Here is a 27,840-nt window from a genome sequence, read left to right as displayed (position 1 = left end):
TCATACATTGTGCAATAATTATCGACCAATCTATTCTAAAATCATCGCTAATAGATTGCCACCTATTCTGCCCAAATATATACATTTAAATCAAACTGGCTTTATAATGGGGAGAGAAACGAGGGGCAATATAATAAAAACGTGTACATTAGTGGAAAATGCCCAAAGAACCACCATCCCAGAATGTCTCTTATCAATAGATGCTGAGAAAGCATTTGACAGGGTGGGATGGCAGTTCTTGGAAGAAGCTTTAATACAATTAGGGATTGGCCCCAAAATAATTTATAAGGTCATGGCACTATATTCCAATCCTAGGGCAAAATCCTAGTGCAAAAATAAGAACAAATGGAATGCTTTCTGAATATATAGAAATATCAAATAGTACCGACAGGGATGTCCCTTGTTCCCAACTGTTTATATAGTAGTGATGAAATCTAACTACAGCAATACAGAAATTCAAGGAATAAATATTAAGGGAAACAAATATAAACTGTCAGTATATGCAGATGACTTGTTAATATATGTCCCTAACCCACTAATTACAATACCCAATCTTATACAGGAATTTAAACGGTTTGAAAGAGTAAGTAATTTTAAGGTCAACTATGATAAATTGGAGATGTTAAATATATCATTAACAAATAAGGTTTAGATACTTCTTCAGAAGGATTTTCCTTTTAGATGGCAAAAAGAAGCAATTAAATATTTAGGGATATATATTCCAAGAGATTTGACTAGACTGCAGAAATTAAATTATTCTTTAATAATCTGAAAAACGATAGAACCGCTTTAAATATATAGTAAATTAATTAATTCTTGGATGGGAAGAATTAATGATGTTAAAATGGATATATTACCAAGACTATTATATATATTTCAGGCCATACGCTTAGTTCCTTCAAAAAAATAACGGTACAGTTAAGTAAAGCCACAGGAAGTTTTATTTGGGCCCAAAAAACACCACAAATAAAAAAGAGAAATTTTAATTAGAACAAAAAAGAATGGAGGTATAGCCCTCCCTGATTTCTCAAGATATCTACAAGCTGCATCCCTGATAAGGATAATAGATTGGTATTAATGTTGAAAATAAGCAATGGATAACTAAAGAGGAAGCTATTATGGGGTTACAGCTTAAATCCCTCCCATGGATAAAACCTCAGCTTCGGCCGGAGAAAAGAGATTTAATAATCCTTGTGTTGGCAACTTTAAGAACATGGGATATAGCATTAAAAAAGGGAGAACTATCCACAATAATTGGGCCAATGACCCTGTTGTTCGCCAATCCTGATTTTCCATCAGCAGTGGGGGTCACTAAGTTTATCAAATGGAATAGACTGGAAAACACGAGGATTGTTCAGACCCTGATAGATGGCAAACTTCCACAACTACTAAACTAAACGGATACAACACCATCAATTAACCACTTTCAGAGCGGACCATTTGCTGGCTTAAGACCAGACCACTTTTTGTGATTCGGCACTGCATCACTTTAACTGACAATTTCGCGGTCGTGCGACATCCTTTTTTCCCACAAATAGAGCTTTCTTTTGGTGGTATTTGATCACCCCTGCGGTTTTTATTTTTTGCGCTATAAACAAAAAAGAGCGACAATTTTGAAAAAAATGCATTCTCTTTTACTTTTTGCTATAATAAAATTTTCCCCCAAAAATGGATAAAATAAACGTTTTTTTTCCCTCAGTTTGGGCCAATACGTATTCTTCTACATATTTTTGGTAAAAAAATTGCAATAAGTGATTATTGATTGGTTTGCGCAAAAGGCATAGCGTTTACAAAATAGGGGATAGTTTTATAGCATCAGCGATTTTTATTGTTACTGCGACATTATGGCAGACACATCGGACATTTTTGACACATTTTTGGGGCCATTTTCATTTATACAGCAATCAGTGCTATACAAATGCACTGATTCCTGTGTAAATGACACTGGCAGTGAAGGGGTTAACCGGGAGGTGGCAGTGTAGGGGTTAAGTGTGTCCTAGGGGCGCGTTGCTAACTGTGGGGGGCGTGGCTGTGTTTTACACATTACTGATCTCTGTTCCAATCACAGGGAGCAGAGATCAGTGTCACTCTTGCTAGGCAGAATAGAGAGATGCTTGTTTACTTTAGCATCTCCCTGTTCTTCCTCCCTGTGAGACGATCGTGGGTATCCCTGCGGCGATCGAACTCACGGAGGTTCCGACCGACGGGCGGGAAAAACATAATGGCATGGCGGCACATTTAAAGGGACGTACCTGTACGTTCATGTGCCTGTCCATGCCATTCGGCTGACATACATAGTCGTGGATTTCTGGAACAGGATATTTGAAATATATCAGAAGGTATCAGGTATTGAAATACAGCCAGATGTAAAAGTTTCACTGTTATCTATACCAGGGTCGAATAAATGGTGAAAGGGAACACACTGCCCCAGGGAGAGGTGGGGGAAAAGAGAAAATGTTACTTTTTTTGGGTTGTTGGATGAATGAGGTCCTGTAGAAAGGAAATAGAAAAGGAAGCTAGACGAAAATAATAGAAATAGGGGTCTTTTGCTAGGGATACAGGACAATGTGTGTAGCTATAGTAGTAAAGTATGTGAATGTGTATGTATTTGTATACATTTTTTATAAAATAAATAAAAATGGATTGAAAACAATGGAGAACCAGTTTAAACATTTGTTAAAGACTCTTTTCCAGGAACATTCAAAAAAGATCAGGGGAGAACAAAGAACAAAGCAAAAATTAACACAAAACTTGCCATTACTCATGGTAGTGAGATGGCACCAAAGACAGTTTATAAGTCTATCTTCAGAGGGGAAGACAGCAACAGTCCTTCTTACCTCCTATTAAATCAAGTTACTAATTTAGAAGATTAATCCTTCTCAATGGTGCTGTCTGTCTAAAAGTGAAGAGTCTATTTCAAAGTCTCTTTCATATTTTATAAGCTGACTAATATGGCTGCACAGAGTTCAAGCCTTGGAATTGTATGTGCTGGTTATGGGGCCAGCTTGACCTTGCTGAGGACAAAACCCACACTCCCTTTATCTACTGAATCTATTACTTTGATGTAGGCTACTGCAGCTATTGTTTCAATGGAAGTATCAGAGAAAAAATGGATCTCTCTTCTTGGGGCATTCATTACAGATGCAGAAATGTAAGAGCACAGTATCTGAAGTTTTGGTGCTTTCAGGGACCATTTGCATGATTCCCATCTTTACTGTTTGTCTCTTGGTAATAGGGTGTCCCAATCTGGGTTTTAAAAAATAAGCTGTCTTAGAAGTATCTTACCCTAAACATAAGGTGCTTTGAACCCCAGAAGATCGTAGATGCTGTTCACATCAGACAAAACTCCTCATTTCATGAAGACTTTGTCACAAGTTGATGCTTGAAATGTGAATGCATCTTGTTTGACATCCCAAAACAATACGAGACTACATTGTGTAAGCCAAAGATCCATTCTTAACTTTGATTCCTTTATACTAACAGTATAGTCATCAGAGGAAAAGGCTTTCATTATCTTGTCACGGTTAGAGGCAATTTTGTGAAGCCTGAGGTTGGCAGTGGCAACCATATCCTGAGTTCCCTTGAGAAGATCAATTATTTCTTCTTTTGCAGGCAGAGGTTTGAGCCTGCCATCTACGTGGAAATTCCTTTCCACAAATTCTAGTGGCCAAAATAAAACACAAAATAAATCCCTTACTCTATCTGAAATGAAACACAAAAGTTTTGCCTTTGGTTACAATTTAAAGTAGAACTATAGGCAAGATTTTATTTTATTTTTTTTTATTTCAAACAAGCTTTATTGGAAAGATATACATGTACTTATGTTACATAGAATAGTGGTAAGCGTCAATACGGTACACAGAAGGAGTGTGGTACATCAAAGCTCATAGGAAGGAGCTCAATTAGGCAAAGAATACAAAACACTAAACCTGATTTGTAACACAAGTAGTATAGTAAAGTTTTTATAACAATACCTAAATAATAGGCAGATGTGTAGTGCATATAGTGCAAATATAAGGGTAAATGGCGCTACCTATATAATGAAAGGCGACAGACCCTGTTCACTTGTTAGGTGCTATGTGCCTCTATAGTGACTAATAAAAGTGCATATACCAATAATGCAATCCTAATAAATTACCAATGTGCATATACTAGTGGTGCAAACCTCACTAGGTTGCCAAATAAATATGAACTTGGTATAAATAAATGTTTAAAAGTGATACATAAATCGTGATACTCCAATACCAAAAATGCAAGTATATAAATAAATAAATAAATGTATATATATAAAAATAGTCCCAAAAGTGTAAAACAAATATTAAATAATAAAAATAGTTAGAGTTCCAAGTCCAAAAAATACATTAAAAAAATCAACCAAAGTCTTACATGATATTTAAGTGATTGGTGACAAACACAGGAACAAAATCCAGGTGACTTAAGTACTCCCCCTCTTGGGTCCCCACTCACCAGCTCCAATAACCCCTACAGGGGTATATCGCATAGCATATAGACTTGATGTACCGATACTGTTTCCCAAGATAGATCATGCAGCCAGACGCCAACCTTTCCAACCAGTATCCAGCTTCTATGGACTTTCCTTGGAACCTTGCATTTTTGCCAAACCAATTTCTTGGGATGACAACTTTCTTGGAGGTTCTTGGTCTCTGCAGTAAGGAAGTTTTTTAAATAATTTCTATTTTTTTTATTCAATTATTTTTTTCTTAGAAGGAAGTAGAGTGAACACTGGGGGAAAATTACTAAAACTGGAGCACTCAGAATCTGGTGCAATCGGTTCTTAACATCAGCTTATTCAATTAAACTTTGACAATAAAACCTGGAAGCTGATTAGTTTCCATGCAGAGCTTATATTTTGCACTCTCCAGTTTTAGTAAATCTCCCCCACTGCGTCAGGGTTGGATGTTCTGTACTTGTTAAAAGTTTTCTTAGCCTGATAAGTAAAAACGAATGCATTGTATTACATTTATGTTTTTGGGTTCAGGTATGCATTAATGTTTTGCTTTCCCATAAAATTTGCAATATTTAACATTCATAGGTTGTCTGCTTCATTGCCTGCAATTTCTGTCTTGATATTTAGTGACATTCTCCATGATTTAAACATTAGAATAATTTCACATTTTTGTTCCTAGACATTACGTTCATGCTAAACTATTCTCTCAAGTAATATTTACACATACTTTCGCTTTGGAAATCAATTTAGTACAACTTAAACTTCTAATGATTTATGACAATTTTGTTTTAGCTTTTGTTTCGTTCATTGTTAAGTTTATGTTTACATGTTTTTAAATAGTTTTTTTTTTTTAAATCTGTTTACAGCTAGAGCTACAGAGGCTGTAAGCAGGCTATTCAAACTGATATAGATACAGATGTGAAAATGAACCAAGAGCTCCACCTGCTGGTTAAAAATAGATATAAAATATGAATACAGGCTCTCCTCACTTAATGACCAGGTCCATTCCAATGACCAGGTTGTTAAATTAATTGGTCATTAAACAAGAAGCCACACGCAAACAATATTTTAAGCATTCTTAACTACTGTACTGTATTGTATTGTGAAAAAAAGGTCTAAACACAAAACTCCAGCTCAATAATGTTGTTTTAATTTGTATAAGCACAGAACACGAACTAAAATTCTGTACTGTACTGTACAATACAATGACGTTTGGGTGGGGAGAGCTGGTCGTAAGTCCGAGTGGTCGTTAAACAGGTAAATAGTTAATTGAGGAGTATCTGTATACAATATGTTATATTTATGTGACTGAACTATTTTAAGGTGTTATTTTTTTATGCTAGCCAAAATAAATAAACATAATATGTATACAACCATACCACATTTCCTTTGCAGCTTGGTTAATCAAGACCATTATCGCACAGTGAAGTTTAAAAATCGTTTTTCCTTAATTCTGCCTTTTTTGTCTGCCTGTGGATTTATCCACTCCTTTTGAATATTTGATTCAAAGATGATTATGCAAAATGTATTTTCTTTTTTATATTATCAATCCATGTATCTGAGATTTTTTGCACTGATGCTCCATATGTCGGTCTATTATGTACTGTATTAATAATAGCTTTTTAACTTTAATTGGTTCATCAAAGGTACCTTTAATTGTTATCATTCACATAAAAGCAATCCACCAACTTGATGGTATGAATGTCCAATTTAGAGCAGACTGCATTCACAGCCCCAGCTCTCGCAGCAAATGGCTGTGAGAAGCAGGCCCATTGAAAGCAATAGAAAGTTGCTGGCACCCACAGATAACCATGCTCACTTCCATGTAATCACTCATGCAGCCATCACATGCAAGTAATCATATGAATAATAAATAAAATAAAAAATGCAGCCAATTTTGCCATTACTAGCCACTGGAAGTCTCCTATACCTCCTACAATAGATGAAGTCATAGCACACAATGCCAGTATGAAAAACTACAGGCCTTTATATATATTTTTTTTTTACAATAAGTTTTTATTAAACAAATGACATATCGTAGTTACAGAGTCAACATATACACATAAAGAAAGCCTGTGCCAGCAGGAGATCAGACCAAAATAGCTGTCTCAGACTACAATATGCAGAGCACTTATCTGTAACAACAAATAATGCAAATTGAAAGCGACACAAAGATTGAGTGACGCGCCCAAATAGGGCCTAATAAACCCTTCAATGAGTAAAATAAACATCACATCCTCTTATCAGGGGGAAGGGGAGGAAACAGGATAAAGTTAGAAAGTATGAAAGAAAATAAAAATGATGAAAACCAAGGAATAGAGAACCTATAGATATAGAAAGGAGGACAGAGTGAATAAGCAGAGCTTCAGAGATCATGTATCACGTCCCCGCCAGGCCGGCCCCAATCGAGAGCCTTTAAATATTTTAAAACCCCATTATTCCATAAATGCTGGGACCTCAGGCTGACTCACCCTAAGGCTTTTGTTTGTTTAAAAATGTAATGTAAATTACAGTGACTATTAATCCAGATGTATATATGATTCAATGCAGTTATTCTGAAAGAATTCCCACTCTAATAAGTGGTGGTCGCTCTGTTGTAGCTATTAGCTTTATGGATATGCTGACCAGTTGACTTGTTTCCCAACCTGACTTAGTTTCCTCCCAACCGGGGTTTCGGGTTAAACATGGGACCTGCTCACCAGCCTCTATTGGGACTTAATGTTAACATTACAGTACTCATACTTTAAGCCCTTGTACACACGGTCGGACATTCTAACAACCAAATCCATTGGATTTTGTCCAACGGATTTTGTCCGAAACTATTGTATACACACGGTCGGACAAAGTTGTCAGAAAATCCGATTGTACATAACGTGATTTTGTTACGACGGGACTACGTTCAGGCTCGTAGCCAATAGCTTTGGTGTAGGAATTTTATCTGAGCATGCGTGGCACTTTGTCCTTCGGAGTAGGCTACACATGATCGGAATATGTCCGATCGGAGCATGTTGTTGGAAAACTTGGTCTGATGGAGACCACACACAGTCGGATTATCCGACAATACGGTCCGATCAGACACATTCTGTCGGAATCTCCGACCGTGTCTACAAGGGCTAAGATGTTAAAAAATGTTAGTCATATTATCATTTATTTAAAAATAAATCATTCTATGATTAGCTTTATTTGGCAAACTAACTTTGGGAACTTTGGGGGGTTGGCGCCCCTGTGCCCCGTACGGACCAGTTGCTAATGCTCCAAAGACTAAAGCAGCATATATGGAAGAGGATTAAAGATCCACAAGAATATCTTATACAAGGACACTAGCCATACGCTGGAAAAATACACAGCTCAAGCTGTGTATTTTTCCAGAATACCACTAGTGTCCTCGTATAAGATATTCTTGTGGGCATGCAACTAATCAGCCCTGGAACTAAATGCAGATTGTGTCCAGGGCCAATCACTCTCATGTGTGCAAGAGTGACTATAAGTGTTGCTTTCAATGGGGCTGCCTCTCGCAGCTAACAGCGAGAAACCCCACTGGGGTTCTTGCATATAATCAAAGGCAGGGTGCATTCCCAAGTTTAAATGTGCCCTTGCTACAAGGAATAAAGTCATTAGAAATGCTTCTGACAGCAATACAAAAGAGGCCCCTGGTGTGTAACTTTATTTTCTCAAATCTTGATTTATTTACAAAAAAAGCTGCAAACAGAATCAGGCATGAAACTTCATTTCCTTTATCTCTGAATTCTTTTTCTAAGGTTTTAAAAAGCGGTGATTTACAAACCAGACCCTCAAAAAAAAATTGTTATAGGTTGAATGGAAAAACTGAGAGAAAAAAAACTCGTTAACCTTTGTAAAAAAAAAAAAATAAATCCATACACTGAAAGTGAATGTTTCTAGTTTCTGCACTTTGGAATAAAAAAAAAAAGGATGATATGTATTTAATGTGTAACTGTGTCATCCTTTAACTTGGGCATCTTTTGCCTATAATCATGGATTACATTTTTTAATATTGTGTGAAAAGTGTTAATTTATATGTTTTTCTTTTACATATTGTAATAGTATCTGATTTAATTGGGCATATTTGTGTCTGTCATTTTAAACTATTTAAAAGTCCTAATCAATGAAGACATTTGTTGTTGGCCATCATTAAGTTTTCTAGGCAGAAATCCTTCTATATGTGATTCTCTCCAACTAGTTTCACCTTCTGACTTTTTTCGGTAGGGTAACACACTATGATGCATATTAACATGAATTGCGTTAAGGCAGGCCACTAAAATATAATCAGCTGCTAATAAACCAAAAGGTCTTGAAAGTCTGACATAAAATTGGTAACGCAACTCACTAGAGTGTGTTGAGGCACACTGCAACAGATGTGTGTCGCCTCTGTGAGTTGGCGTACCATTCAAAATGAATGGCACAACAATGCAACAATGCATGTAATGTGCATTACTGAACGCTGTAGTGATGCACATGCTAACATCTGCATTGTTTAGGCCCTGTCAACTGCCACCCGCTGTTGAGAGAGCGTTAGTGGGCTATAAAACACTTGTATTAACCAGGATTCTAGTAGGTAGTTGAAGCTTATACCAGAAGAAAGGGAAAGCAAAGTCCTGGTAACAAAGTAAAACTACTTTGGAGGCACACAAAGAGGCAAGATTTCTGGCTAAAAAGGGGCATATTAAAGTGCTTGTTCTTGTTCAGGACTTTAACCTTTAAACATTTCTAATGGATTTGTTTTATCATAGAGCATTCATATTATGAATACATTCATCAGATAAATATCACACAAATTAGTTTAGTTTAGTTCTTACTCATTAGAATGCCTATAAAGGTCAAAATATGTTTAACTATTATCTGGTTACAATATCAGAAGGATAACACTAGAAACAAAAATCAAGCCAATTAGCAAGAACCTGACTTCTATAGAAGGTCAGACATTATCTGACAGGATTCTAAGTGTCCCTATTGCTCTCTGATTGCTTTTTTTTTCTCCCTTGGATAACTTAATAGATTTAGCAACATAGCACACTTCTTTATGTACTGGTGTTTCCATCTCAATTACTTTTCATTGTTGAATGAAAATCTAACAATGAAAATGTTAAATGCATGACATTGTTATGGTGGCTTCCTTATCTCATTTTAAACTAAAAATAAACATTTTAAGCAAAAATTTAATGGAAGCATAGAATATCTAAGACCTGTATCTAAAATTGGAACCAGTGTTAAATTTGTCGACTAAAATAACACTATTTTAGTCATCTAAAAAAATACGACTAATGTTAAAACAATTCAGATGACTAAAATACGACTAAAACTAAAATAGCATTTTTGTCAAAAGAGTATGATTAAAACTAAATAAAAATTTGACGTCAAAATGAACACTGAACTACCTGATAAGAATAAGTAGGGGGCATTTACTAAGCTGCTAAAAGAAAAAATAATGATGCCCTGTACACGCGGTCGGACTTTCCGACAGAAAATGTGTGATCGGATCATGTTGTCGGAAAGTCTGATCGTGTGTCGGCTCCATCTGACTTTTTCCGTTGGAATTTCCGACACACAAAGTTTGAGAGCTGGATCTAAAATTTTCTGACAACAAAATCCAATGGTTTAAATTCCGATCGTGTGTAGACAATTCCAATGGACAAAGTGCCACGCATGCTCAGAATAAATTACAAGACAAAAGCTATTGGCTACTGGCCTCTTTATAGTCCCATTGTACGTGTTGTATGTCACCTCATTCTGAGCGATCAGATTTTCCACCAACTTTGTGCGATGGTGTGTATGCAAGACAAGTTTGGGCAAAAATCCATCAGAAAAAATCTGATGGATTTTGTTGTTGAAATGTCCGATTGTGTGTACAGGGCATAAGAAAAAAGTTTCTTATTTTTTTCTTAATATTTAATGTTGGTAATATATTCAGGTAATATGTTCAATGGCATTACAGCCAATAGTGTTTACAGTGTTTTGTGTTTTTTTTTATATTTTAAAGTTGCACTTCCATTTGTCAAAACGTAGTATTTTTGTTTATGTTTATATTTCTAAAGACTTTATATATCACTAGGGATGAGCTTTATGTTTGAGTTGAACACGAGTTGGACTCAAACATTGGCTGTTCACCAGTTTGCTGACCAGCAAACAATTTTGGGTGTTCGTGGCAAATTCGAACACAGAACACCATTTAAAAATCTATGGGAGAAATCAAAAGTGCTAATTTTAAAGGCTTATATGCATGGTATTGTCATAAAACGTGTTAGGGGACCCGGATCCTGCCCATGCCTGTAAAGGGGCACATGTCCTGCATCTTGCTCTGGCTTCTTCTATGCTCTGTCCGCACGATCCGCGTCTATAGCAGTCTTCTGCCGTGTGACACTTCTGTTCTTCTGACGCTTCTTATATAATGGGGATGCATGGGGGTTTCCCTATGGCTTTCCCCGTGCATCAGAGGGGGGCAGGGTCACCGGGTGGCCCTCCGTTATATAAGAAGTGTCAGAAGAACAGAAGCATCACGCAGCGGAAGACTCCCACTGAGGCGGATCGTGTGGAGAGAGTGGAGAAGAAGCTGGAGAAAGATACGGGACGAGAAGAGCGGAGGAAGAAGATGATGAAGAAGATGGAGGAAGAAGAACACCAAAGGAAGACAAGAAGGTGGAGGAAGCGGAAAGAAGAAGAAATTAATAAAGGACTTGTCAAAAACTGTCTCTTGTGTTTTTTAACTCTTTTGACACTTTTTTGTGAAATGGTAGGGGTACATTTGTACCCCATTACCAATTCACACAGGGGGGCCGGGATCTGGGGGTCCCCTTGTTAAATTGTTCCGATAAGCCCCCGCCCGCAGATCCCCACAACCACTAGGCAAGGGTTGTGGGGATGAGGCCCTTCTCCCCATCAACATGGGGACAAGGAGGTTTGGGGTGGGCCGCTACCCAAAACACCCTCCCAATGTTGAGGGCATGTGGCCTGGTACGGTTCGGGGGGGCGCTCTCTCGTCCCCCCTCTGAAGGGTCTGGTATGGATTTTAAGGGGGATCCCCACTCCATTTTTTTTATTTTAGCACAGGGTTCCCCTTAATATCCATAGCAGACCTGAATGGCCTAGTATGGAATTTAAGGGAACCCCACACATTTTTTTTCCATTTTGGTTCGTTTTTATCAATGAGCTGTTATGTGTATTGTCGGACCCGACAATTCATTATAGCCGCGAGTAGTTTTAAATGACGTTTTTTCCTTTAGAAATGTCATTTTGCTGTCAGACTGTTCTAAACACGGGAAATATGCGCCCCTTTACAGGCATACTATAGACAGGTACGAAATTTTAAGGAATATTACACTTTTATTGTTTCACTTTAAGCATTATTAAAATCACTGCTCCTGGAAAAAAACAGCCATTTTTAAAACTATTTTTGCATTGATACATGTCCCCTGGGGCAGGATCCGGGTCCCCAAACACTTTTTATGACAATACCATGCATAGAAGCCTTTAAAATTAGCACTTTTGATTATTCATGTTCGTGTCCCATAGATTAACAGTGTTCAAACAAATGTTTTGCCTGTTCGCATGTTCTGGATGCAAACCGAACACGGCTCATCCCTATATATCACAATGACTAAATCTGTGTCTGTAGTGCATGTTCAGCCTCTAATACTAGAAATAATAACATGTTAATATATTTCTACTCCAGGAGTATGGCATATAAGGATTTTGGCAATTCCAGAGAAATGCTTAAATGGTAACTCCGTACTTTCGTGGGGGGGAGCAAGTAAAGAAAAACTAATATAGTGTATACAATTGCGACAAGTCATATTGTAATTGAATGCTATTAAAAATTAACTTTACTCTTCCATCTGCAGTTGCTGTAATTTTCTGAAAATGCAATATGGCTACCTGGAGTTATTCTGTACAGAGAAAACACCCCAGAAACATAATTTCCTGCTTGTGTGATTGGTTCACCAATTTTCCTAGAAGTCTGCCTAAGCTATAACTCCGATTTCAGGCATCCCCTGCAACAAAAATGTCATTTTTGGCGAGATATTTACAATAGGAACACAGCTCAAGGGATACAGACCCAGAAGATTTCCTCATTAGTGGTCTGGAGCTGCACAGCTGACAGATAAATAAGAAACCACTCCCATTAGACCCACTGAGCACAGAGGAACAGAGGAACAAACAGGGATTACTTCAGAATAACAAAAAGGTAGGAATCTGCAACAAAGGTTGTTATAATCCTCGCAATGTACATAGATCACCCAGAGGGGAATGTTTTTTTTTCCAACAAAAGTGAAGTTACGCTTTAAATAATGCATTATAATTTAATGAGACCCATTTGATTTTAGTTGACTAAAATGTAGGAGAGTTTAATCAACTACAATGTACTGGAGATCTTAGTTGACTAAAATACAACTAAAACAATTTAGATTACAATTAATAAAGGCTATGATTAAATATAAATTGAAATTTGACATAGAAATAACACTGTTTTATCCAGGATGCAATAATACTAAAAGGATGGCAATATACAAGTGCAGAAAGACTTGTCCCTTGCCTTTGCTTAATGGAAAGTTAACTTTCACTTCCAGACCAGTACTAAAGAGTTATACAGAAAAATACCTTTCTTAAATCTATTTATACAGCTTCTTTTGAGTGCTCAAATTGTTACTGGAAATGCTGAGAATAATTAAATTTTAAAGAGAACACTCATGTTTGGATGCTCCATTTGCTAACATCTTCTGTAATAAAAGTACTAGTCGCAGTGACAAAACTCAGTTAATGATGTACAATAGATTTTTCAGTTTGTATAAGAAAGAAAATTGCTCAGAGTTTCTCACTAGCAAAAAATTCTGAATGTTCAAGAAAACATGGTTTTCAACCTTTACAAATTGGTTGGAACCCAAGTATTTGAGTGCCTGTGAAGACTTTACATCAATCATTCCATTGTAAGAAAAATTATCTACAAGTGGTGTAGATCTCAAAAAACTGCTAATTTGTCCAGGACTAGACATGCAAACTCAACAAAAGAGCTGACCATTTGAAGCTAAAAGGAATCTCCAAGAACCCCAAAATTTAATTATGGCTGTTATTTCACAAGACTTGTGTTCAAGTAGTTGTCCAGTCGCTGTTGATACAATCAGCTACATGCCCAGCCAGGCCATCTTCCTTTCTATTTAAGCTACACTCATGCCCAAAGACTAGCCATACACAAGTCATTTTCTTTTGTTTAATCTGCTGGTTGAATGAAAGAAATCTCTTGATTCCCCCATCCACATAATCAGTGATAGATTGACTAGATTCCTGGTGTCCCCCAGTCCTGCTTAGTGATACAGTATGTTTAGAGTTCTCCAGTGCTTCCTAGTGTCCCTGACTTCCACAAAGATTCCTAGTGACTCCCAGTGCTTCCTTGGCATTCTGAAATTTCCATTTAACCTGTGCTTGGCAGCCCCTTTGTTTCCATTGACTTTGCAAGCATCTCCTAGTGTGATCTCCAGACCCCCTGTGCTTCCTAGTAGAGTAGATTCCTGGGGTCTCCCAGGGCCCCCTAGTGGTAGAAGATTTCTAGAGTCCCCCACTCCTTCCTTGTTTGCCTGGCTTTCCATGAAGATTCTTCCTTGGGATTCAGATATTTACAGTTAACCTGTAGCTGGGAACTCCTTTGTTCCTAATGACTTTGAAAGCATCTCCCAGTGCCTTCCATTGTTCTCAGTGGCTTCCAACCTGCCCCCTGCCTTTAATTTGTAACCTTGAACCTGCTGTGTCCTTTGAGTATTCCTATGTCTTTGCACCTGTTTTCCTTGTTTACCTCTGCCAGCTTTCTGCCTTCAAACACCTACATGACCCTCTGTGAGTTCCAGTCTGCTTTTTGGTATCAATTCCTGTGTCTGCAGTCCAATTTAGTGTCTCTCTGTGAATTTTTAATGTGTTACATGTGCATTGTCCTTGTGCACTTCTGCCTGCTCCTCGTGATTTTGATTTGTTTCTGCGCATTACTACTCACTAACACTGATCCCACTACCTCTGTGTGTTTCCATGCACGCCTGACAGCTTGGGATCGTCCCTGTTAATGAGCCATTAGTTCCCAGTAGCAGTCTGCTCAGGTGAATCAGAAGAATACAATCTTGGATTCATCTGCAGTACAAAAAATGTACACCTACAGGAGCTCTGGAGAAGACACGAAAGTTCCTTAGATTCTGCACTTTGGCTTTTCCAAGGGCCTCACCTTTTCTGTATGTGTAGGCTGTGTTCTTCCAGTCAGTACCAATAGATATCCTACCTGTCCTATGCTCATTGTATACCCCAACTGTATCCTGTGAACTTGCATTCCCTGGAATCCCTATGCACCTCTGTGTTATTCACACATACATTACCCATGTTTTTGTAACCTCAGCATCCCATTGCTGTAAGATACTCCTATCTCCTTATGAGCCCAGCACCCCTGTGCTATAAGTGTCAACTACTATACTCCTATCTATCTGTAAGACCAGCACCCCATTGCTGCACTTTACTACTGCCATCCATATCAGTCCTGTATTGCTTGCTTTTCCAGATCCTCATCTCTGTGCTTCCCTGTACCAGATCAGGTGTAGCCAGCATGATTGTGATCTCCCATCATTCCCCCTCTGTACATCTTTCAGGCTGTGCAGAGGGTAAATGATCTCCAACTACTGTATATGTGACAGTTCCATTTATGACAGTGGGGTATTTAGGTAACTCTTTCAACAGTTGTGGTCAAAGTGCATGCATCATCAATCAAAAAGATTGCACCAATTCAACCTGTTCTAGCAATGTGTTAAGAAAGTGCCACTGATGTAAAAAATGAACATTAGACCAAAATTACAGATTGCCAGTTAACATATAGATAAAAGACCATGCTTTCTGTATCAATGTATTAAAGTCTGATCAATCAAAGACAGAGTTATATGGTTATTGTAATAGTAGTCATGTTTGCCACAAACCGAAGACTGTATTTCTGGATAAGAATCTCATAACAATAGTGAAGCATGGTGGTGGAAATGTTATGGTGTGGGGTTGTTTTGCTGCTTCAGCACTTGGGCAAATCAAAGTCATTGGATTAATTTCCTAAACACAAACATAATGTTTACTTAGCAAGGGAATTCACCCCAGAGCTTAGTGTATGCAGTGAAATTTCACTTTGCAAAGAATACTCAATCACATTCATGAAAATTAAAAAAAAAAACAGCATTTCTGCTTGCAAATTATTGGATGATGGATGGAAGTCGGCAGATTTACCACATTTGCTAATCTCTTTGGAAAATACTCTTGCAAAGTGCAACTTCTTTTGCAAAATAATTAGCCTATTTTCCTTTAGTACATTAACCCCATCAACTATGCATTCTGCATCATATCAAAGAGTGTTTAATGAGAATGTGAGGCCATTTGTTCAAAAGTTGAAGTTGGACCAGAAATTAGTCTTGCAACACTAATGATCCACAGCACACTAACACATTCACAAAGGAATTGCTCAAAAAGAAAAAATGTTTTTGAACTGCGCTAGTTGAAGCCCCGATTTGATTCCCATTTTGTAAGCGGACTTTTGAAATGGGTAGTTCCTGCACAAAAACACACAATTCTCCTGCAACTGAAGGAATTTTGCATGAAGAAGTGGTCACAAATTTGGATGTTAAAGACTGGTGAGCAGTTATATAAAATGCCTACAAAAAGTTATCTGCCACTCTACCAAGAAAAGAATGAAAGGGATTGTAGAAAAGGTATGTATGGCTGTGCATGGGAAGGCGGTAAAAAGAAAACGTGTTATGTCCTGCACTGGCACAACATAGGTTTTCTAGGGAACTGTCATTGCTAACTTGTTTTTGAATGCCTCGGACAGTCATCTTTTTCTCTCACTGACTTCTTGAAATATTCCTGACCTGTGTTAAGGCACTAACTAAAGACTAAGTAAATAAGTACGCACATGCTTGTTGTGGTTCAGTGGCTCACTAAGTAGTAAAAGCAGGTTAATAATCACATCCCTAGAGCATCTACCTTTAAAAACAAACATCTACGGCATTTCCAATATTTATAGCCATATGGGTTTCTTTTAGGTCACACAGCTTATATTGAAAGGCTTGTGCTCTTGGGAAAATCTCTTGTGCACTTCTTGAAAAATAAATATTTAAAAGGTGAACTGCTTCTTTCAGAGTAGGTTGTAGAAATATAAATTAAATGTGCCAGTCTCCAAAAGTCATCATTTAATTCAAATTTTTAACTGGGCTGGTATCACAGAAAATTTTGAGTTATATGTAGCATACTGTTCTCTATAAAAACGATAGCAGGATAATAAAAAATCCTAAAACCAATGCAAGCCATGGGATAAATTGTAGAACAACCTGTGTTTGAGGATGAGCCTATAATTTCCCATACATGTTTAAATTATTAAGCATTATTTTCTCTTCTTCTGAACTGAGATGTGAAATATATCAGCAAGAATAATTTTTAAAGTAAACCTGTCACAAACTTGGGAAATTCAAACTCAACATATGATACAAAAATGCACAAGTATAGGTTGGGCACAGTGAAAAGCACACAAGTACTGGAGCTAGATCATAAGCAACTAAAGTTTTTATATTTATTTCAACTTTTTCGGTAGAAGTTGGGCTTGCCATTCACTAATGGCCTTTTAATGTGACAGATAGCTTCATGAAGACTCGGTTCACACTGCTGTGCTGTGAATTTGTTCCATTTTTTTGTCCTGTGTGATGTGTGAATTTCCCACGAATTTACTACGATTTTACTGCAAATTTCAGGAGTTGGACATAGCTGCCATTGATGTTCTAGCCAATGGAATCATAATGTAAAAAAAAAAAAAAAAAAAGGTGTTAACTTCCTGTGTACTTCCTGGTATTTGTGGAGAGTAGTGTGTTGGAATCCGCACATATCTGAACCAACAATTCAATTCCAGAAAGATCTAGATTGATGTCTATGGAGACTAAATTTGCAACGGAATGCTGTAAACGCGTACAAGACCCTTTTTTTTATCGCATCGCATTAGTAGAGGAATTGCAATGCATGTACTGTATGTGAACGACCGTCATTGCAAACAATGACTTTATGGATAACATGCAAATTTAGAATGTTTTAGACGCATCCCATTCGTTATAAACTCGCATCAGTGTGAACCGGGCCTAAGCAAAATAGGAAGGCTCAAGAGGAAAAAAGGAGAAATAGCAAGCCCAAATTGTACAGGAAAAGTTGCAATTTACATTTAGGCCTCTTTTACACTTCTGTTAGGGATTGGTAAAAACGTGCAGCTGAGCCGCATTTTTACTGCTCCCAAACGACTTCCTTTTATGCTGTGAAGGCAGTAGAGGGGGGAGTACATATGCTGCGCCCATGATGCTTTGCATTGTGGTGCAACAAAAACAATTTGTTGTCACGTTCAGGAGTACCATCCAAGCTAGAATGGGGTTCACTTTTCACTAAACTGCGTGACTTCTTGTGTTCTCTTGATGGTCAATTTACACTACTGCAGTGGCATTATCCAATTGAGTCTTGGTTGGGTGACCTTGTAGTCGAGAGGTCCAGCAGGGACAACCCAGGATGTTGCTAGGGAGTTGGGCTTCCACTGATGAGCAAGTCCCATGTACCAAGAGGCCATCCAGGACTCCATTGCAGCCTTTCACCCTTTCACCAGGTTGTGTACAAAGGCAAATTTCATATAAGATTTTTTAATCCATTGGAACCTGATGTGAATCTTTAGGTCCAGGATGGGGCTAAGGACAGTAGGATAGATCAACTCTTGGGAACTTATGTACCAAAAGGAGGCTCATCCTTTATATCCTTATCCACACAGTAAGTCTATGGGCAAGAGCTTCATCTGATGGAGACCAGACAGCCAAAGTCTGACAAAAAGACATGGTCATGACGGCAGGTTGCAAAGCAGTATTATCTGGAGAAAACAGTGCATTGAACCAGGGCTTCTAACCTCTAAGCCACAGATTCCTTGAAAACAGGGACATTCCCAACAGAGACTGTTAAGGTTAAGGCATGACTTGGCTAGGTCCATACCAGGAGGGGAGGTGACAGATTATTTCAGGATGAGGCCAGCCACTAAATGAGAACAACTGTACAGGGAATGTTTGGATCAGCTGGAGCATTTTTAGGGAACCCAGTCTGATGATCTTTGGTTGGGTTGACACAGGCTGATCCAAAGCAAGACATGCATACTGAATCAAAAAAGATTTAAAAAAACATTAAGCTTGGGAGAGATATCAGCTGATTGAATATCCTCCTGTGCAGAGTCATCTGAGACAGAAGAGGAACCCTCCTCCTCTTTAGTTATCATGAACGTTGTAAAAGGAGATTCAAAGGTGGACTCTGGAGGCAAAGTTGGTTGGAGTTTGGTTACATCCTCTTTGATCTGAGATCTCTAAAAAGTCAGAGATCCTTCCCCAAAAAAATCTGATATGATGGTTGAAAAGCTGACGGAGTTTGACGGTGAGATCACGTGGTAAACGGCTGCGATGAGCGGGTGTTTACCATGATCCATGATGCGCCGGGTCCTGTGGATCCATCGGTCACGGATGCTCTCGAGTGCACATCCCAGGGGGTGCACGAGAGTGGAATTCTGGGAGGACATCATATGACAGTCTCCCAGAGTTAAGCAACCACCCTGTAGCCGTCATATGGCTTTGGGCCGGTTGTTAAGTGGTTAAAATGTTGGATTTAAAATGTTTAAATATTTTATATGTTTTCTATCATGAATAAAATTTGGGTTTATGAGATTTGCAAATCATTGCATTCTGTTTTTATGTAGATTTCCTGACAATTTTTTGAATTGGGGTTGTGTTTTATTTTTCTTCCCCATCTTAGTGACACCGTTTTTTAACCTGTGATCTAGAAGATAGCTGTGTACTAGACTCTAAGATAATTACATTTTAACAACTAATTTTTTTTAGGTGGACTATATTTACCAATTAGGTGACTTCTGAAGGCAATTGGTTTCCACTAGATTTTATATAGAGGTATCAGAGTAAAAGGGGCTGAATACAACTTTTCAGATATTTATTTGTAAAAAAAAATTGAAAACCATTTATCATTTTAATTTCACTTCACAATTATGTGCCACTTTGAATTGGTCTATCACATAAAGACCTATAAATATACATTGATATTTTTGGTTGTAACATGACAAAATGTGGAAAATTTCAAGACGTATGAAAACTTTTTCAAGGCACTGTACTCTTTGGTATTGAAAGTTTAATGAAAGCCTAATATAAGATTATATAACAGAATTATTGATATGGAAAGAACTCTCAAACTTATTCTCCACTAATGATACCCCTGCTGTGTCCTCTATGATGATTTAAATTTTTTTGGCTGAACATTCCTGCAAATCTAACCCAAGCTGATTTGCCCATCACTAATCTGTACTAACACAAATACATTACAGGAATTACCATTGATGGTAATATCTCACTAATGCTGGATGAAAAATTGGGTGATGGGCAATTTTCCTAGCTTGTCCTTACACACTGGAAAAAAAAATGGCACAGAGTTGAACAGTTCCATAAATCAGGATAATTGGTTCCAGGAGTTGACATTAGCTGATGTATTTTGAGTTGTTCTATAAGGCTTACACTGAAAATTGCCACTATAGTGACAAACTCTGAAGCTTTATATAAACTGGCATTATCCTGATCTGCTCTGTAATGGCTAGCAGTGAATATTGGCTTAACTATATGTCTGCATGTGCTAATCCCAGCTGGTACTCATTTAATTCAATTACATTTAATTAGCAAAACATAATTATAAAATAATATTAAGCATTTGTTCAGCATACTTTTACAGTTCTTCAGTCGCCCAACATTAATCACATCCCATAAATATATGGGATGGAGTACAGGTTTTATTTAAAGGTCAGCAGTATCACAGAGATAAAAAGGGCTTATTCTTGTTAGATATCATACTTACCTTCACTGTGCAGTTCATATTTGCACAGTGTGGCCGCGATCATCGTCCGCTCACGGCTCCTCCCCACATCAGTAAACCACCTGGGAAAAGCGCTCTCCCTGGGGGTTACCTTGCGGGCACGCTCCCGAGTCCAGCATTTGTGTGCATAGACACAGAATGTCAGACTCAGCCCTGCCCCCCGGCACCAATGTCATTGGATTTGATTGACAGTAGCAGGAACCAATGGCTGCACTGCTATCAATCTATCCAATCAAGGGCCGAAAACCCTGGGCAGAGTGGTGCAGCGTGTCTCCGCTGAGGGAATGAAGGGCTCAGGTGAGTAAAACTGAGAGGCTGTTCACTGTCAGAAGTTTTTTCACCTTAATGTAGGTGAAAAAAACACAAGAGTTTACAATCCCTTTAATCTCAAACTGCTATTTACCAATGAATTATGCAGGGTCACTTGCTTGTTGAAAATAGAAAGAAAAACCTGCTAGCAAATAGGAAGAAGCAAATGTTTAAAGAAGCAGAGAAGATAAAGGGAAATTTGCACTACCCAGTTATATTAACAGCAAAAGAAAAAAAATCAGATCTTTTATTATAAATATCAGCAACATTTAGTACTAAAATCACTGTACACACAATTAATATGAATGCAACTCATCAGTGAACATTTGCTATTTTCTATTGTTACACACAAATGTATATCAGTAAGCGCACAGATATCTACAAGTACTAAAACAACAAATATGCGTTGAGGAGCCCAGTAGAAATAATTTTCGAAGGCCGCAATTAAGGCAGCTATTGATTTGCAGCTTAATGGCCTGTTTGAAATCATGTAAGTTCATTCTTCTTAATAAACTGAATTTCTGAGTGATTTTCAATATTATGTAGCGCTCACATACTGCACTATAACAAAACAATAAATGATACCTTTACATTTGTCCTACACAGAAAATACAATTTTTTTATGTCACAGAAAGTGTGGATACAATAACATACATATAATTCATTAGTGTTGATTTTAATTAAATGTTAATGTGGTTGTAAACTTCAGGCATGAAATATGAAAAAAAGCACATCCTCCTATACTGCGTACTTGTCTCTCTCTCTAAAACTCTGAGGCCGCGTACACACGGGCGGACTGTTCGCCCAACTTTGTCCGCTGAACAGTGTTTGGGCGGACAGTCCGCTCGTGTGTGGGCTTTCAGCGGACAGTTTCAGCGGACAGTTTGACGAACAAGGTTTTTCGGAAATTCCGTAAAACTGTCCGCTGAAACCTTGTTTGAGCGAACAGTCCGCCCGTGTGTAGGCTTGTTCGACAAACTAAGTTCCGCGCATGCTCAGAAAGGCTTAACACGCCGAAAGTTATAATGCAGTGTATAGGACGTCGTATTTTTCGTCCCGTCGTACGTGCCGTTCACGTCATCGCGCACGGTTTCAGCAAACTGTTCGTTCGCCGTGTGTGGCCATGTCCGTCCATGCTAATTTTGAGCGGACTGTTTGCCGAAACTGTTTGACGGACAAAGTTGGGCGAACAGTCCCCGCGTGTGTACGCGGCCTTAGTGTCAATTCTCTCTGCTGCCTGGTTCCTCTATTATAAGACCCAACAATAGAGAAAATGATGCTATTGTATATCACTATGATGACCACCATCTCTGCTACTGTGCCGCTATTAAAATTTTCAAGAGCCTACTGTAGTTAATGAGCAAAAATATAAGCTTTTTTAAAGTGTTTTTAAAATGGAACAACACACTTTTTATTTGCTCCTTTTTTGTCTTTTAAATAAATTATTAAAATCATTCTGTTATATCTTTTCAAAAAATGCAAAGAAAATCTGCTTATCCTGCGAGAAATCTAGTGTTGTACTTTGTTCTGTACACTCTGCATCTACATGCAGTGTTCTGTAGTCTTAAGAAACTTCTTGTGATGGGGTGGCAACACTGCTCCACCATGGATGCGATACAGTGAGCAAGCACTGCCACCCTAGGGGCAGTTGTATTACTGGCAGGATCACCAATTGAAAATAAACTCTAAAAAACCAAGCTAGTGCAGCCACCTGAACCACCTAAGAATGGAAAGCTGCAATATATCACATTTTTATTCTTCTGTTTAGTCATTCTTTAAGGTTTGCTGACTTTTGGGCCTAAGGTAAATGCATATTTGAATAATTATGTATTTAAGAAGACCTCCATGTTAATGCATTTGAACACTCACCTGCACACATGCTTGAATTTTCAGTATTGAAACCTGAACAGAGTGATACTAGGACCACTATGTAGTAGCAACACAAGATGTGCACACACCTCGGAGCCCAACTGTACATATCTCACCACCAGAGATCCTAAGAGATACACCATCAGGTGGTTTACCTTTCCAAAAATAATCTAAAACTACTATACAAGTTTGGTGTACCTTTTAGGAACTTAATTTACATCCATTTGTGGCTTGTTCTTATTTTCTAATTATCCACAGCAACTTGAGGCGATTCAGTTCACGTTGTGCGCTATACAAATATTTCATTCATTCATCAACATAGGCAGTAATCAAAACTGAACTGTTTCCAAGTAAAACAATAACTTCAATGCAAGACAGCACATGATAACCTTTTTGTTTCTTATGATTCCGTTTTTTTTTTCTTCATTAAACACAAATAATTACGCAGAACTAAGAACCCAAACCTTACAAGTAATCATAAGCATAGTGACTGAACTACATCTCCACATCTTACATATCTGGTACTGATCAACTTTAACACAAGGTTTATGGAATCCGCAGTAAATAGAAGAGAGCAGTTGCATCCCCCAATATCCCCTATGGAGTAAATGTTGTGAATCTTTATATAGACTGTTATTCCAGCACTATCGCCTTTAACTAACCCTTCGTTTTCAGTGCATTACAGGCTTTTCACCTGTGCTAAGTTAATGTGATATTCTGCCATCTGCAATACACACTTTTGAAAATTTTATTCATATGTACAGTTTTTAAGCATAATTTACAGTTACAGTTAGCATAATTTAGGTTCACCACGGTGTGCATTTAAGCAGAACACAGTTCTCTGTCAACAGTGAAAAATATAAAATATAGGTATGCATACGAGATGTAGATAATAGAAAAAAGAGTGATCAGATTTGATTTATGGATATATTTCTTAAATGATCAGATAAGCTATTTTATGTCACAATAAACAATTCTAAATCTTTCCCTATATCTCTAGATCCAGAAATCTTTCATGAAACAAAAAATAAAATAAAAACAATGTGTACCTGTGTTTCTGTCAGGCAAAATACAGCAATGTTTCTGAAGAATCCCAGGCAAAACCTTAAAAAAAGTAAAAAGATAGAAAAACATTAGAACAATCGAATTAGAATGCGTAAAGCAGTGAATGTAAAGCAGATTTAAAACTCTGTGTACTATAAACAACTGCCATGTTTTTCGCTGGAAAGATTGAATTTTTATCCTACCTGCAAAATCACTCATTGGTGTACAATACAGAAAATAGGAGGAGATACACACAAGACAAAAATCCTCTTTTCTTAATCATACATTACAGGACACAGGATGGCAAATCTACTTACTTGAATGTTACAGGACACAGGATGGTAAATGTACTTTAAGTGATATTAAAGTATTTTTTTTGTTTGTTTAAAAATAGCAAACATGTTATACTTTGCACAGAGCAACCCAGATCCCTCTCTTCTTGGGTCCCTTGCTGGTGCTCCTGACCCTTCCCTCCTACTGAATGCCCTTCACATTAAGCAGCTTGCTTTGGGGGCACCCGAGCCAAGCTGCTGCTCTGTGTGTCCATTCTGACACGAAGTCGAAGCTCAGCCCTGCCCCCTCTCTCCTCATTGGCTCACTGACTTTGATTGACAGCAGAAGCCAATGGGGCACTCTGCTGTGTCTCAGCCAATTAGGATGTCCCAGACAGCTGAGGCTCTTTTGCAACATCGCTGGATCGAGATGGGACTCAGGAAAGTATTAGGGGGGCTTCTGCACATTGAAGGTTTTTAATCTTAATGCATAATGCATCAAGATAAAAAAAAACGTCTGCCTTTAGAACCACTTTAATCTGTACATTACAGGACACAGGATGGCATTCAGTACGATGTAGGACATCCTCAAGCACTACAACAGAGAAATGGGCAGCACAGCAATCAAAAAAGTCAACGGCCCATGTAACACAAGGTAAATAGAAGGGGATTGGAAGAACTCACAGAACCACCTGAAAAATCTTATAACTGAAGCTGGCATCAGAAGAAGCCTGAACAACGACCTGGTAAAAATCAACAAACATATGGACAGAGGGCCGAGTGGAAGCCCTGCATATCTGAGAAACAGATGCTTGCCAGAAAAGCCCAACGTTAACTAACAGATCCAGCAGGGTATGCATTGAAATGGAAACGTTGACCTTTGGCGTTAGGCCCCTAGGCTAGACAATTTGACAAATCCACTAGATGTGGTGGCACAAAATACAAGCCCCCTGTGGGGACATTCAGAAATGACAAAAAGAGTAGCTGAGAGATAAACTTAGACAGCATGCACCACACCCAGACAGTTGATGGAGATCTCCTTAGGATGATAAGGAGCATGACACAGGGAAGGTAGGTTCTGGTTAAGGAGAAGAGGAGGACCACCTTAAGAAGAAAGGATGCGTTAGACTCAAAACAATCTTGTCTGGGGTTGTTGTTTTTTGCATGTTAAGGCCGTCGACTCAAAGACATGCCATGTGATAGGTTCAAAAGGTAGTCAACAAAACCAGGTTAGGATCCCACAGGTACATTAGGGAATGGACAAGGTTAATGTGAACAACAACCTTTTTGTTTTGGATAGAGTGGAGAGGGATTAGAAAACCTGTCAGTTTTTACTGCTGTCTGCATCTCCATTATCCTCTCTATTTGTCCTCTTTACCATTGTCATCCAAAGAAAATCCGAACATTAGAGAGGAAATATTTCAATGGGACACTAGTTCTAGTGACCCTGGTGACACTCCCGGATTCCCTCATTTTGGAGAGATTTTCAGTAGACATGTGCATAACGAAAAAATTTGTGTAGTTTTGTTTTGATTCATTAATCTAGTTATTTCATTTAGTGAACTTCAGTTGATTTGTTCAATTCTTTTTTTGGAATTCGTATTCAGAATTTTTGAGTTTTCTTCAAATTTTTTTGATTCAAAACGATCAAATCAATACATTTTCGAATCAGTCAAAACAGAAATGTTATATTATATCGAATGCAGCAAAGTGAACAAACAAAAGAAAAATCTTCATCAAATGATTACGACTCTTTAATTCACATTTGGCTTAACAAAAACAGCATTATTTCAAAATGGTAGTCTACTAACTGACACAATCTTTGATTTCAGCAATATGTATCAGTGGGAATTCGACTGGAGTGCGATGTAAAATTTAATTTGAATTTCAGTCCAAATTTCTGAAATTCGGACAAAATTTTCTTATGTCATTTGGAACATTTGGTAAAATTTGTTTATATTGTAATTCGGGTATTCGGATATATATCCGAATCTCCAAATAATGAAAAATTTGTTTGAATATTAATTCAGAACGACCGCACATGTCTAAATCTTGCTCACTTCCTGTTTTTGCTATGGTACAGGATGTGAAGGGAAATCCCCCCAATGAGACAGAGATGGTAAAAAAAAACCTGATGGATTATAACCCTCTCTTGCTCTATCCAAAATGAAGACAAAAAATGTCTTTAGTTACACATTAATAGATGTAAAGCCCCATACACACGATCAGAAATCCCGCCAGCAAAAGTCTGATGAGAGTTTTTGGTCGGAAATTCCAACTGTGTGTATGCTCCGTTGGACTTTTGTGGCCGAATTTCTGCCAACAAAAGATTGAGAGCAGGTTCTCTATTTTTCCGACGGAAAAAGTTCAGATCGGAAATTCCGATCGTCTGTATCAAAATTCCTACGCATGATCGGAAACAATTTGATGCATGCTTGGAAGCATTGAACTTAATTTTCTCGGCTCATCGTAGTGTTGTATGTCACTGCGTTCTTGACGGTCGAAAGTTCAGACGACTTTTGTGTGACCGTGTATGCAAGCCAAGCTTGAGCGGAATTCTGCCGGAAAATCCATCCAAGATTTTTTCGCCAAAAACTCCAATCGTGTGTATGGGGCATTAGAGAACCTGAGAGCTTTATTTATTAACAAAGAGCATTGATGTCCTGTAAGCCAATGCAGGTAATCATCAGCTGTTCTCTAGCTTTATTACACTTATGAAATATGACTGGATGACACAATAAAATTTTGTAATGCTTTTGTATTATTACAAAAAGCTATTAGTTATGTTTTTTGTTTCAAAATATTAAAATGTTTTACTTTGAAACACTGAAATTGACCTATAGTTCTAGCCATATTTATCGAAACATGAAGAACAGTTATATGCCAGGTAAATGAATGTTTGAATTTAGTGCTTTCTCTTCAATTGTATGATAGGCTTTATTTTTTATTTTTATAGGCAATCCATTTCTATTTCTTCTAAGAGGGAAGAGAGGGGGAGACGTGCAGCTTTATTTCTACTAAGCAAAATTAATTTAAAATAGTTCTGTAGATGGAACAAAGCTGCAGTAAATAATATCATGCTCTAATGCATCCTGAACCTGCATAGTTCAGTTTGTTTTTCTTGTCTCACCACTTTCTCAAAGCACTTGTTTGACATTGCCTTGTAATTTACTCACTTATTCATAAAAGCTATAACTCCAAGGGGCTGCAGAAGTATCATGCATAAAGCACACTTATAATGTTCTGGCTCTGTTAGAACTATTCATCAGTACTCTTATTTTAATTTTAGAAACTAATAAAAAAACACTTACGGTATGTGCGAAAAATTTTACAACTAAAGCATCCAGGCAGTGGAATGGATAAGTGGTTGACTCCTGCTGTGCAGTGAGGGGTTCTTAGTTGAATCCTCACCAGTACATGGGTACACCCTTTCCTGTGTTTGATTTGTTTTCTTCAAATAACACATTGGTAAGCTAACTGGCACTTACATTAGAATGTAATCTCTTTTGAGGGCATGAACTAATAACTGGTATGTTCATAAAAGGCAGCTACTACAGTATATAAATACAGAAAATAAGCATTTATCAGTCTTGTGATCTTCCCAGATTCCTTAATTGTAGTGTTAATATTAGTTGTAATCTGAAGAAACATGAATAGTCATATTTACATATATTTAAAAAAACACTTTTTTAGGAACCAAACATTCTTGAGTGCTTGAAAGTATTGACACATCCTGTGTAGTTTTATTTTTTTATATTTGAAAATGAAGCAGATGAATTTCCATAAAAACAGCAATAAAATATGTCAATGTATGGCAGATTATTGATATATGCAACAATTATATGGCATTTACTTTGCTTGTACTGTAACCTTGTGAGTTTAATATTGTACCTGTGTGGTGCAATTGCAGCAAAGTGCTTTGGATGGCTGTGTTTG

The 27,840-nt window shown here is 37.7% G+C and overlaps 1 protein-coding gene across 3 annotated transcripts in view; it reads right to left on the bottom strand.

Annotated features, from left to right (window-relative positions):
• The window catches only part of DLGAP2 (DLG associated protein 2), a 1,292,461-nt gene that overhangs the window by 1,047,471 nt on the left and 217,150 nt on the right, over window positions 1-27,840 (bottom strand). For 2 of the 3 annotated variants that reach the window (XM_077487763.1, XM_077487764.1), the window contains exon 3: window positions 23,638-23,692. In XM_077487763.1, the coding sequence (XP_077343889.1) occupies window positions 23,638-23,692 (55 nt within the window). Of the gene's footprint in view, window positions 1-23,637; window positions 23,695-27,840 lie in introns of those variants that run through there. The other variant, XM_077487766.1, reaches the window with a different exon arrangement.

This window comes from Lithobates pipiens, unplaced genomic scaffold (assembly GCF_037356315.1).
Source record: "Lithobates pipiens isolate NorthernLeopardFrog02 unplaced genomic scaffold, aLitPip1_a1.2 Scaffold_18, whole genome shotgun sequence".
Classification (NCBI taxonomy): domain Eukaryota; kingdom Metazoa; phylum Chordata; class Amphibia; order Anura; family Ranidae; genus Lithobates; species Lithobates pipiens.
The sequence above is the reverse complement of the archived record's forward strand: the minus strand, read 5'-3'. Positions and strand labels throughout refer to the sequence as shown.